Source organism: Homalodisca vitripennis, chromosome 2 (assembly GCF_021130785.1).
Source record: "Homalodisca vitripennis isolate AUS2020 chromosome 2, UT_GWSS_2.1, whole genome shotgun sequence".
Taxonomy (NCBI): Eukaryota; Metazoa; Arthropoda; class Insecta; order Hemiptera; family Cicadellidae; genus Homalodisca; species Homalodisca vitripennis.
In genome coordinates this window covers 20,864,995-20,879,438 of record NC_060208.1, presented here as the reverse complement: position 1 = coordinate 20,879,438, position 14,444 = coordinate 20,864,995, and the positions used below count along the sequence as shown (strand labels likewise).

At 37.9% G+C, this 14,444-nt stretch overlaps 1 protein-coding gene across 2 annotated transcripts in view; it reads right to left on the bottom strand.

The window, feature by feature from the left end:
* Window positions 1-483: 483 nt before the first annotated feature.
* The window catches only part of LOC124353659 (ADP-ribosylation factor-like protein 4C), a 69,148-nt gene continuing 55,187 nt past the window's right edge, over window positions 484-14,444 (bottom strand). For both annotated transcript variants that reach the window (XM_046803602.1, XM_046803603.1), the window contains exon 2: window positions 484-4,742. In XM_046803602.1, coding sequence (XP_046659558.1) covers window positions 4,095-4,715 — 621 coding nt within the window. In that variant the 5' untranslated portion in view covers window positions 4,716-4,742 and the 3' untranslated portion in view covers window positions 484-4,094. The remainder of the gene's footprint in view (window positions 4,743-14,444) is intronic.

The window sequence follows — 14,444 nt, the reverse complement described above, 5'->3', positions numbered from 1 at the left end:
TGTATAACATTCATTTTGGTAAGTATAGAGGTATTGTTATCATACGAAAGAAAATAGAGATAAACAACCAGTTTTGTGATTTATCAAATTTGTGTGCTTCTGTCTAAAGCACAGCACTACTGTCAGATTATGCACAGTTAAAAATAGTATTCCCGAGATTTGTGCATTAAAAGTTTATGACTGTCATGCTGTACAAAGGTTTAAAATTTCTCCCACAATCATTCGATGTAACTGATTTCAGTACTTTTCTTATTAAACGGAGGCCACATATTCAAAGCACGCTACGGCTGTTGTGGTTAGGCGATTTAGGTTTCTAACCTAACCGTTAGTATTTATTGTGTAACTGCCCAACAAAGTTACTAAATCCCGTTTATTATCGGTGGCCTCCGTTTAATCAGAAAGTACTCTGATTTCATGTCTTCTTATACCTCTTATTTTGATTTTGATCCCTCCTTTAGAGCCACAGGGTTGAATAAAACAGCATTTAAATATAGACTTTTATTTTTATAAACATGATAATTTTAAGCATATTAATTACAAAATCTACAGCTAAACATGTACCACTTTGGACAAGGGCCTCTTTGTCACAGGCGGAAAATGAGCAAACATAACTAATTTAAGTCATAATATATACAACAAAATGTACAGTAATCGAACCAAACATGACTAGACCGCGGACACTGCAGGCCACGACATGTCACAACATGCCGGATCCGGCAAAGGATGCAACACACAACTGAACAGGACGATTTCACAAAAGATGAGAAGCTAAATACGTATCAGTCATTCGTAAACAAATACATTTTATATAAAAATAGATATGGCTAATTTTGATTGATACAATAAAACTCCTCATGATATTTTCGTACTTAAAATTAATACATATATATACATATAAATCGATAAATACCTGAACATATTTAATTTTTGGATTTCTATTTCAAAAATAGCACTGAAACTATATGAAACACCTGGATGTAAACGGATACCATTGTATAAAACTATAAAAACAGGTTATATGCCTAAATTCCGTCAATTTATAAAATTGGCATTCTTGAAATCTGTTAGCTCCAATCATTTATTCCAGACAGCATGAGTTACCTTTCCGGAAGAGCAGAAGAGTAGAAAAACGGAGGAAATAGAGCACAAGAGAGAGACGGCGCAGAGACAGAGAGGGGGAAAGTAAATCAGAGCTGTCTACAGGGTACGAGCGGAACTACATTTGAGCGCGAAGTTTAAAATAATTCACCACAGACTTAATACGCTGATGTAATTGGACTTTTAAAACCATAGCCTAATGTGAGATTAGGCCTATAATTTGGACTGCAGAACAACAGGTATTCATAGAAATCTAATTCAATAAATTCTTTACTTTCACAAATGATATTTTTGGTTTTAAATGAGCCAAAAGGATGGATCCATACACGACTATCATAATGAATAACATCCCCACAAAAATACTTGTTACAATTTATAATTTAATTAACCGTTATCGAACTATTCAAGGTATAAAGAATCGGAAGGTATAAAAAAATGTTGCCTCAACAATCTTGGTAAAAAGGGCCCAAAAATTAATCTCAAAAATTTAGATTGAAGATCGAAAATTAAAAACTCCTATCCTTACAGATATATAGAAATATAGGATTTAAAACGCCGCTTAAAACTTGTTCTGGAGGTTAGAATCGACATAACCGAATTCAATTCACCCTTTCGAGCTTGGATGTCACACCTCCTGGGTTACTTCGAGAGCGACTGAAATTCTCTCATATTCCTAATAAGATTTGTCTAACGAGTGACAGAATTTTTGGCATAACACCTATTTTTATACTTATAACTTCGGTAGATATACTTAAAAGTATTTTAGAATTTTTACGACTGCTATTCTGCATGTAAAACTGAACGCAAAGCGAAATGTTGCGCGTGACAGAAAATGCTACCCCTATGTGCTACCTATGTCAAAGAGAAGACGGTTTACCGAGTACTCGTTATTGACGTAACCGGCCGATTTGTTCGTACTGTTGAAAAACCGTGTGTACCTAAAGTCGACTAAATTGATCCACTATGTGTTCTATGCTCATCAGCTAAATTGATCTAATATGTAATGAAGGTTATACTCATCCAAGCAAAACGAGTAGTAAACGTTTAGTTTGTTTCTTATACGGTATTTCTGTAATTTCACACAAGATTACACCTTTGTTTTGCTTAATATGGATGCGTTGCTGCACTTTAAAAATGTTCCGTAACGTTTTCAAAACGTACACACCAAACGGCGGTATCATTAACATTTGTACAAGAATTGCAGAGAAACAAATGATAGCATTTTGTTGCTAGGAAATGGAAAAACAAAACTAGCAACACTGTGGGTACTCTAATAAACGATATAGGAGGCAGTAAGAGTAAATAAAGAGGATAAATTTACTCTTAATTACATAACGTAACTTAGAGGAGACAATCGCACCAATGAAAAGATGGTTGAAAAGGTCGGCAGGGGTACTTACGGTTATGCAATATTGTGTTACATAAGAGGAGAGATTTCCCACGAGTACTAAGCCCGACACCCCCCCCCCCCAACATCTTTCTCTCTTTTCAATTCGTGACCTGATATCGATTCGCTTCTCGGTTCGCATTGCCTGGACCCGCTGTTCCACTTCCTGAACGGTTTCTCCAATCCGGGGAACATTTCCGGATCCATTTGCCAACCTAATCAAAACCTCTCCTCCCCTTCGGTTCACCACTTCGCTCGCGTTATTTGCCACCCTCGCTCGTACTTTGGTGCTCAAATTAAAACTAGCTAAATCAGCATTATATGACAGTTTATTGATATGAACATTTGAAATGTATATTAATTATCACAAATTTCAACTCAAGTCTTACACTCGCTAGGACTATAACGGAAACAAACATTTATTTTACGCAAAAAACCCGAACAAGTTACGGTGTGAGATAATTAGTGTATGGTTAATAGTATTTCGTATACTTTACAGTAACGGTTTACCGAAAACAAATTACTTTTTTCGACGCAAAGTCCGCATTGATCATTTATACTTCTTTCCTTTTAAGGCACAAAATTAATGAAACTCCCCTAGAAGGTTACTACATCGATGTCCGTTTGGGAAACAAAACAACGTCGGCTGTTGATGAATTTTCGATAACCCGCGTGAAAAAACATGTCGCCCTAGCATATAAAATTGGTCTTAGACGGTTAGGTGGGTGTTTCGAGTACACAGTCTAATATATGTACTTACACTACATATCAAAGAAATATTTACAGAGACAGTAACTTCATATACACTGTACACACACAGAAGAACGTGGGTAAGGGTTGAGTTGGCAAAGTGTCTGTGCAAACGTTTACAACAAAAAACGACAAATTGGAACAGACCCGAGACAGAGTGAGCTGTGCAGAAGTATTGCACGCGATAGTGCAGTGCTGTGCAGATGACACACACGCTGACACTGAACTACATACTGGATTTCTCTTTCACAAGTTTCGGTTTCCCAACACAACCTCAATGGTATAACTGGCCTATTTCTCAAACCTACAGCTGCGGTGGCGTGCGAATCGAGTATAACGGACAATGTTGGTTTTTACGTAACGCGTGGGACAGTTCCAGATCTCAATTTACAGGAAGAGACCACAAAATCGAGTAAAATAATTAGATATTTGTAAGTTACAAAAAATAAATATATTCCAATACTATATAATCACAATAGTATAGCTTTAGATATAATTATAATAGTACAAAACATAAAACAAGACTCCATGTACGATAATAAAAAATAAAAATGGTACTCCATGACAAATTTTCCAGTTCAAAAGACGCTGTTAATCCCAGCCACTCGGTGTCCCATTAACAAAACATTCTTATATTCGTGTTTTAGACACTTTGCCAAACGTGAAAATTAGTCAACAAAACGTAGCAACATTCAATCGTATAGGTAATTCCGATCTAAACATCTCTTGAGGATCAACAATAACAAACGCAATAACTGAGCTCAACCAACAAAACGGAGGAAAACAGTCGAGAGAAGAAAATAAAGATTTCACACTGTACAAAACACTGCTTTCAGCGAAAAGCTAACTACACAAGATTTTATCTGGTCTTCTTCTTGCACTGTTTCGCCAGTTTCCGTCTCTTGAGGATCATCTCGTAGAGGGCCTCCATGCCTTCGTGGAGACCGTCCCCTGTGATGGCACAGGCGGGCTGGACGTGCCACATGTGCGTCTGGGAGGAGCTCCCGCCCAACTCGTGGAGTCCCAGGAGCTTCTCCAACTCCTTGGGTTCTCGGGCGCCCGGAAGGTCCTGCTTGTTAGCGAGCACCAGGATCGGGACTCCCGCGTTGTCCGGGGACCTGGCGGTCCTCACAAGCTCCATCTTGGCCTCCTCCATCCTCTCCACGTCCACAGAGTCCAGCACGAACACGATCCCGTCCGTACACCGGGTGTAACTCTTCCACAGGGGGCGCAGCTTCTCCTGGCCCCCCACGTCCCACACGAGGAAACTGATACCCTTGGCGCGCCCCAGGGTCCCCTTCACCTTCTCGCAGTTGAAGCCGATGGTCGGTACGGTGTTCAAGTACTGGTCGAACTTGAGTCTGTACAGGGCCGTGGTCTTGCCTGCGCTGTCCAACCCAAGCATCACCACGTGGAGGGTCGCCTGAGTCGACGGCAGAGAGTCCAGGAAGGAGGAGTTCTTCCCCATGTTTGCTCCCATGTCCTGCGCCTGCGCGCTCTCACATCACTGCAACATACCACCATCGAGGACATTAAAACAAGGTTTTTTCAAGGGCAAACTAAGGCTACATTTAAAAAAACACACAATGACAAATTCGATTAACCAAATGAAAGATAACCCAGTAGAACAATCCTAGTCTAAGTATTGAATATAAATTTAGGTTACACAGGTGAGGTTTGGGAAATTAATTTAAACTCATTTGGCATTTCGTCCAAACCCAGTAGTAGACTATGCTAGTCTATGCGTTGAATATCACTTTAGATTACACAGGTGAGGTTTGGCAAATTAATTTAAACTCATTTGGGATTTCGTCCACATGTTGAACGGCCAAAACGTAAATAATTCCGGCACGTGCGACAGATTCTGAAGCGAGAGCAGTCCTAGATATAGATAGTCTGGCTGCGGTGGCAGTATGCCCAAGGGACAGTCCGATCTCAGTCGTAGATCCTCCGACGCGGCCGGTGGCGGTGAGTCGTGACATACCAGGCCGTGCCAGGAAGTAATCCATTGCGGCTCCATTGGCTGCGAGCGGTCAGTGAATGGAGTACAAATTACGGCATCAGCTGACCGACCACTCATTCACCAGTTCGATCCGGTGTACCCTTGCGCCAGCTGCTGGCACCATGCTGACAGTATGGACTACCGCAAGAGCCATTGCTAGTGACAATGTTTTTTCTTCAAAATTATATTTTAAAATTTGTTATATTGAAACTGTTTACGCAAGCAAGCCTAAAGAACAATCAGACCATCCTTAATGTCAACCCAAGCATTTAACTTATCACAAGTGAGACATACTTTACTAAAATAATTATGAACAAAGTGGCGTTGTTTCTTGAAGTTTTTAGTACATACGAAGACTTTGAACTCATTCACATCACTTATAATACACAGAGGTCGTAATATTATGCAGCCTATTTAAACAAACAAATGTGTAGTGTACCGCAAAGGAAACACTTTACCTCGAACTGTTACGTAATGCATTCTTAATCGAATGATAATGACACGGTTGAGAGGCATTAATGTAAAGTTGGGTTATGTAAACAATAAACACGTGTTTACGACCCTGCAATAAACCGATATTACAGGGTAACGATGTAATCAGCTGATCGTGACGAGCAGTAGTAACCCACAACAGCTGATTTACCACAACAGCTGTTTTACCTCTAGGAACGTATACGGTGTACTGTAGTACTTTTGAAGCGACATATACAAAAATTGTCTTTCTTCGCAGCCAAAGTATACACTACACCAACTGGCGTGATTACGCTTTTACGACATCTGTATATAAGCGACGGTAAGAATCGAACAAGTATTAAAATTCGTCTATTATTTTACTATTATTATTCGACATTTAGGTGATAATCGATTTAACGCTTAGTGCAACGTCTGAAATCTGACACTGTCACAAACTTAACTTGGATCTGGAGTCCAAGTCCGTCCGAAGAGGTCCAAAAAAATAGGCGAAGAATTCTGCAACTAAGACTATAAATGAGTTTGTCTAGTTTATCCAGCAACCACCGAGTGTAATCTAGATGAAGAGGTGTTCTTATTACCAACGGATGGTGAACTTGAAATAAACTCAAAATGCACGTTAAAGTAACCCTTCCCACAATAGCTGTGTTATCTAAAACCATAGATCAGGACAAAAAATATACAAAAAAGTAATTGATAGAAACAACTAACTAATTGAAAGTCAGATCAGCTTTGTACCGTACATACAAGCTGGAACGGTCCAAGTTTACTTAACGTGATTTGATCACCTGTGTACTGAAAGGTCGGTGTTTAACTAGCTCTGATCAGGTGTACTCCATAAAGGGCTGATCAGGACTGTTTCGTTCCATTAGCTGATCAACCCAGTTGTTAATTCAGTGATGTGAAAGTGTACAGGGAGTTTCTGAAACTATTTTACAGCTCACACGATCGTGTTTTAGGGAACGCAATAAAACACGATCTTCTAATGAAACATGACCACAGTGTCCCCAATTGAGCGTACTTTAATGTTTGCTCCGTTCGAAAACCATTGATATTGTGAAAATCATAATCAACATGTGGCAATATGTTAAGCCAAAAGCAAGATTTTACACAAAAATATTTATGTCACCTCTTTAGAAAACTTTTTGGGGTTTGTTGTGATTGCTGAATAATTAGGCTACAAATAACTATTCAGGACTGATTCACTTTATTTTACTGAATGCATACTGAAAGTTCAATTTTTATACGTTTATTTTTAATGTTGTCCTAATGTATTTTATGAAAACACAAAAGTTTTATTTCCAGATAATTTTTCAAACAATCACCGTCTTTTAAACAACGATGCATTTAATAACACTTCCTACATTGTTACGGTGGATAGATTGTTAAGGTGGTGCAAACGGAGATCAATTGAATTTAGTATTTAACAAAAAATGGTTTTAGCTAATGCACTCATACCTATTCTGAAAGCAAGATTTAATCCGTATATACAAACAAAATACACAAAATTTTTGCAGTATGTATATGGAATAATGGAATGTTTTTTTCTATATAAAACAATATAATTTAATTAAGTAACATTTTCTTTCAAACATTTAATTCCTTCAATTACAGTGTGTTTCATAAATTAATTTCCATAGGTCTTAACTCATTAGAAGATACGTCATTCCATCATATACATTACTGTAAAAACCACATGCGTTTCCAGCTACAATTAATCTGGTATGGTTACAAATGCCGGAAAATTCCTATGCCTAAACTATTCTTATAAGGAAAACAAAAATCATTAAATATTTTTGTATTTATAGAAGTAATTTTAAATGAAAGTTAATAAAAGACCGGACTATCCAATCTATAACAACAGCACATCTTACATTCACCCTCACTGAATGTTACAAAAGCAGAACACTGTTTCGTAGATTGGAATCTATTCTTTCTCAGATGTCAAAAAATAATAAAAGGCATACGGATAAGCAAGCACAATAGTCCTAATTTCCATAATTGGGTTTGACTTTCTTTGATTTCAATCGTCAAAACCATATTTTTCCATGGAGATTTTCCAATACCGATATCACCCTTAAAGGAGAAAATTCTAATTATTTCTTTTCCTGACTAGTATCATAATTGTTTACTCTTCCAACAATACACAAATGTGTTATCCGTCGATGTTGAATGCAAATATGTTTGTATTCAACAACATCGGGATCTCCATAATCTAAACCGATCGAGAGAAGACGAGTCTGTCTCTAGTGGAACACGACGGACTGGTAAACAAACTATTAATATCAATGATGAGACGCAGTGGTGTCTGCTTTGAGTCATAAATCTCTTGTAATCTGTTTGGACGGATTTAGGATGATTCAGTCATCCAATAAAGGCTTATCCCCTCCCGAGGCGCACACTCGGATCCTGATATCGACTACGCCATGCGGGCACCATCATATCACGGGGCACAAAACGTAGCGGTCTGTAACAAATTTTACTCTATACAATTGTAATTGAGGGGGGGTATCCAGAAAATTGATTATTAAGTGAACCGACTAGTGCGTTTGATTCTATTTAATGAATCTTGGTTTACGCTATTCCTGGTTTATAGAACCTACAGCATTTTTCATGAAAATCATGACCGTTTTACATAATACATTAAAGTAAGATCATCATTAATGTGAAGTATACGTACATTCTATGCAGGGTGAGTTTTCTCTCTTTGTATTTAAAAGAATTGAGCAAATTTTATGCCTATAACGGGCTGACTCTTGAGAAAGAAATTATTGACTCAAAATGCCATGTGAAATTCGTCTTCAAGTAAAAAGTCAGTATTTACTAATTAACAATTAGATAGAGCATGTATATTTGGCAAATAAATCCATGATCTTATTGTGCCACCCTATGGAAGACACATCTATTTCAATTCTTCCACAAGATGAAGAACAACGTTTCCTAAGGCTCCAAGGAAGAAGCTTCCAGAAGTCAGATTGTTCTTCATATATTATGTTCAGAACTAATGTACTCTTGTAGTATACTGTTTTCTGGTTGCAAAGAGACTCAAGGAATTGCCATGCAGATACTTTGCCTGACGATTTTAGAAATGGCCGTGCCCATTGTCAAGTGATGAAATCTGAAGTAACTCCTTACTTGCCTAAAGACTCCAAAGAAGAAGCTTCTATAAGTCAAACTGTTGTAGCATACCTCATGTTCAGAATCTACTGTACTCTTGTAGCAGACTGTTTTATGGTTGCAAAGTGACTTAAAGAATTGCCATACAGATACTTTGTCTGACGATTTTAGAAATGGCCGTGACCAATGTCCAGTGACGAAAGCAGAAGCAACTTCTTACTTGCAAAACAGTCTAAAGAAGAAGCTTCCAGAATTCAAACTGTTGCAGCATACCTTATGTTCAGAACTAATGTACTCTTGTAGCAGACTGTTTTCTGGTTGCAAAGATACTCAAGGAATTGCCAATACAGATCTCCACCTTTGTCTGACGACATCAGAAAGAGCTGAGCCCATTGTCCAATAACGAAAGCTGAACTAATTACTTATTTGCTTAACTAAGACCGAGCAAGATAAGTATTCCAAGTCCCAAGAAATCTCTTGCTAATTCTGCAACCTAATGGCAGGCTACCTTCCTATGACCGACCCTTGATCAACAAAGGATCTAGGGTTCATTTTAGCCCAGAGACAAGCCTTGTCATTGTCTTCAACTTCACTCCGCTCTTGGAGCACCTATTTCAGCTGTCGTCACATGACAATAGTGCTGAAATAATCTGTAACAATCCCAGATTAGTTTCAAGGCGATTCCGTTGGACTCTAGCCCCAGCAGGATAGCCAACTATCATGGTTGATTACGATGCGTTTATGAGAATGTGGAAAAAAGAGGACTAAATCTCTGTAAATTTGAGAAAGACCTCGGATCTGAATTCACCGTTACAGACGCCGTTTTAAAGAATGCTGCACATAAAGTAAACTACTTGTTACTTTGGAATTTCAGATATGTGTTATAAATTCAGTTGTAAACGAGTATAAACGTTGATGCAAAGCAAGACATGTCATGTCTAATACACAATTAAGGATAATTGCCCTACAGGACAAAGCAACTCCATGTGGCAGATGTTGCTGATCTGTAAGTGACCGTCCTGACCACCACTTTGGCAGAGAAAATACAGCAGCAGGAGTACTGATGAAGGCCCAGAAATACTAGCACGGATCAGTCAGTCTTAGAAGGGTTAGTAAGTTCTCGCCAACATTTACCTAACACCAATGCGCTGTAAGAAATCTGTAGTCTGCTAATTTAAGAATAGTTCTAATTGATAACAGCAGCGACCATACATGAAGAACTGCTTTGCTTTATTCGATAAATGATTATAGATGTGACAAATAATTTATTAGGAAATGAGCACGATTAATACCAACAAAACCTTTCTCTTCATTACACTTATTAATACCGAAAGCACAGAAATGTCATTATCAAGAAAGCACGTTTTCTATCAAGAAAAACAACTATGAACAATGCCATTTTGTTCCTCATACTCGAGAAATCGGTCATATCAGTTTTTCAAATTATATAGAAATAGTAAGTAAGCAGCCAAATAAAATGTGATACTTCGTTTAAAAATTCGAGAGAATATTTTGGGATATTTAGTGACACACAGAGAACAACACAAAAGTCGATAAAGCAGTTTTTAATAATTGTGACACGAAATTCAAAGTTCACAGGTCGTATCGAGGTTCCCTGCCGAATCACCGAGCTCCACTTTGTTAATTGCAATTTAACATGCAAATGCAAGCTCTGCCTTGCAAACAGCCGCTGAGATAAAAAGCTCATTATAAGACTGTTTACACCTACTTCGCCTTGCTCAACGACGAGAACACCTCTCTCTCTCTCTGTCTCTCTCACACACACCCAGCGATGGTTGACGCCCACTTTTCGCGGCAGATTACTAATTTACTTTCGCAAATAGCTCTCACCTGTGAACGCTGATGAGTGTGTTCATATCTCACAGGGTAAATAACAACTTTACTAAACTCATCTCACACTCACAACGGGTGTTTCGCAAAATAAGAGGGTTGGTATAATACGAAAGATAGATGAATAGTCATGTACAGGATACATATATCGTTATAAAACCTGACGCCTTTAACTGCACTTTCTAGGTGGTTTCTTCCTTCTGAATATTTAATTTTACTTTATATTAGACCTACACTGCTTCCAACACGATACTGATAACTTATCATTGCGTAATTGTAACTTTTATCCGTCAGACTACACAAACACTGAAAAAATCTGCTCTTAAAATGTTCAGTGCCACGATTTTGATACTTACCAAGCTTACAAATTCAATGCTTAGTTTGGCTTGCTTGTAGATTTTCTTACTCTTAATTACTACTTAAATTAATTATTGGTATATTCAAAGTTTGTCAAGAAAGCATTTCACCAGAAAGTTTGGCTCTTGGAGACAGAGGTTCGTAGGCAACCACCCCTAGAGACAGATCAGGACTGCAGTGATTGGGAAGGAACTGCTTAGAGGGAATTTAGTTTTCATCTATGCTGTCCATGTAGTGAACAGCTGTACTTTAGGTTTTGAAGCAAGGGGGTGAAAACGCGTGCTCCTTTATCAATTTCCATGTCCACAATAACTGTTTCCCATACTAAATGTGTGATGTTTTCCATGCGTAGTACATCAAATCACTACGTCCTCCATTTGTAAAAGTTTACACAGATGGGTTCATAACTTTTTAAGTCATAAAAATCTTTTAATAACCCGTGTTTACACGTTCGGGAAGTAACTTTGTGAACAATTCTGTTCAGTTTTAACTAGAGACAATACACACCCGTTGTACACAAAAACAGTCATTTAGAGAGGATGAATGAACCGACCACATCGATTTCTAGGTTAGGAATCACAAGTGGGGCGGCCATAGCGCAATTATCTCCTGCGTACCACCGACTATCGCTAGATGACACCGCGCATGCGCACAAACACCGGCCAGTTCGCAATCAACCACATTCCACCTTACATTCTCGCGCTGTCTAACGGTAGGACCGGTCCCTGCTCGGTTCTGGCCCACTTCCTTCGCTCGACGCACTTTCCACGCGCATTCCTCATTCACGCAGCCCATTTCCTTTCACGTGATAGCCCTACTTGCCGTTATCGCCTTAACGACCTTTCCCTGACTGACACACCCTTTGTTTTCGAGCATGAATGGATCGGTCCATTATTCAACTTTCGTTCCAATTCGTGAATGTTCGGCGATCAGCCGAGTACTGAATGAGATTTGGCATGCATCTAACCATTTGCACTGTAAATAACAATCACATCTTTCGTAACATTTAGAACCAAAGTGGTTTTTTAACTGACTTCGGCTATGTTAGTTGCCATAGAAGTTTAAAAAACTCAACAAAATATAATTAGTAATGCACTTCTGTAGTTGCATCCATTCAGAACTAAAATCTAAAAATAAACTGAAAATAATATGGGGTCCCTCGAGGTTTTGAGATTGCCCCGACTTTTTTATATGCTTCTCTGGTATTTCATGTCAGTAATTTTTTATAATATTGACGGCATCATTATAAGATTCTATAGAGCTTAATTGGCCGAACTAAAAAATGCATATACCAAATCAGACGACACTTAAATCTAAGCTCATTGAAAATTACTAATAAGCTTATTATTACAAATTGATTGTATGATACGAAAAAAATCGTTACTCTTAGAGTATATACGGAGTATTATAATCAAGAGTACTATCAGTTGAACAAAACATACTCGTTCAATGCCACATAAGAGACTAAAAATCATACGGCATTCTTTACACCTTTGATGAGATTCAATTAATTGTTACCTATTCGTAAAGAATATGTAATTACATTTATTCGGTATATACGAAATTGTCATAATATGTCCTTATAAACCTATTCTTCTTCACTTAAAGCAACAACGGTGAAGAAATTTCTCTTGTGCTGTGTAAAATTATTATTGTTCAATAGAATTACGAATCTAAATTATGAACTAGAGACTAACATTGAAAAAATAAGCACTTTAGAAGACGTAAAGGTCTATCCATGGATGATTGTAATAATAGTGGGTGTAACCATGTAACTAGCTAATATTGAGTGTCCACAAAGTGTCAATATTTAAAATGAGCAATGTATTTACATGGAATCCGAACCACGGAGATTCCGAACTCGGATTGCTAATATTCAGATTCCCATGCGGATTCTATTCCTACAGAATGTCGACAGCTTAACGAGGCACCTTGTCAATGGAAGGGTTATTCCTAACGTAAGATAACACAGGAAATAGGTTTTCAATATGCCCTAGCCTCAAACCATACTCAGTTCCAATATAGTCTAGCCTCAAAACGTCGTCAGCTCGATTAGGAAGTCAGTTCGATTACATCATATCCTCAAACCATCCTTGTTTCAATACATCCAAGTCTCAACGCATTCTCAGTTCCAGTACCTTAGCCTCAACCCATCCTCAGTTCCAAAACATATTAGCCTCAATCCATCCTAGTTTCAATATACCCTAGTCTTAAAACTATTCTCAACCCCAATACACCTAACCTCAAACCTTTCTCACTTCCAATACTCCTAACCTCAAACTATCTTCAGTTCCAATGCACCTTAGCCTCAACTCATCCTCAGTTTAAATAAAACATAGCTTCAAACCATTTTCACTACAAATACTCCTAGCCTCATACCATCCTCAGTTCCAATACAACCTAGCTTAAAACCATTATCATTTCCAATACTCCTAACCTCAACCCATCCTCAGTTCCAATACAACCAAGCCTCAAACCAAGCCAATACCCTAGTCTCAACCCTCAGTTCCAGTATGACCTAGCCTCACACCATCCTGAGTTCAAATTAAAGGACTTAGTGATGGAAACAAGTAAGACTAATCACTCTCTCTTCTCGCTTCCCACCCACCCACACAAAAGTCCAATCAGTTCCTACTGAGCTGTCAAGAGCACAGGCATCCTAGATCTAGCCGTCCTTTGTCGAAACGTATTCATTAGCCTCGCATCTCCCTTTGAAGTCACTTCAGGCTCAGCTATCTTCATCAATTGTTTAATTACTCTTGCACGTCGAGATGCAGTTACACGTGTTATTAACCAATCCTTGTTTCGGCTATCAGGTTGTTATTAAAACCTCAGTTTGCTATCGTTTAACAACAACGTTACTAATGCCTCTGTTACTTTGTGGGGAAAATTCTTGATTAAAATTAGTAACGTAGCTAACATATTTTTACTTAGAAGATCAGTAAATAAACTATTTATATTATTGAACACGTATACTTGAGCGCCAAGATACACTGCAATAAAAAACATTAAGTGATGGCTAATATTAATTGATTATAAACACAGAGTCCAGATTAATTTAAATAGTCAACTTTAACAGTCCTCAATCATTCATACTTTAATAAATATTTTCCACGAGGTCTGACATAGCTGTTTCTTAATTTTTGAAGATACCACTTCTAACCGAATATAATAATTTCTAATCTTTTAAAACCCGATATCTGCTCTGGCTAACTTTACTACGCCTATATGAGAAGTGCAGGAGGTTCCTTTTACTGTAAGTGTTAATGACTTGGGTGAATTAAATGGTACCAGTCAATAGTTCATTTTCAAAAATGTTTTACAATTATTTAATCATAGTATTCGTTATTTCAGTACAAAAAGCCCATTTGAGTACTAATTACATCCTAGCCTGAAAACCATCCTCATTTC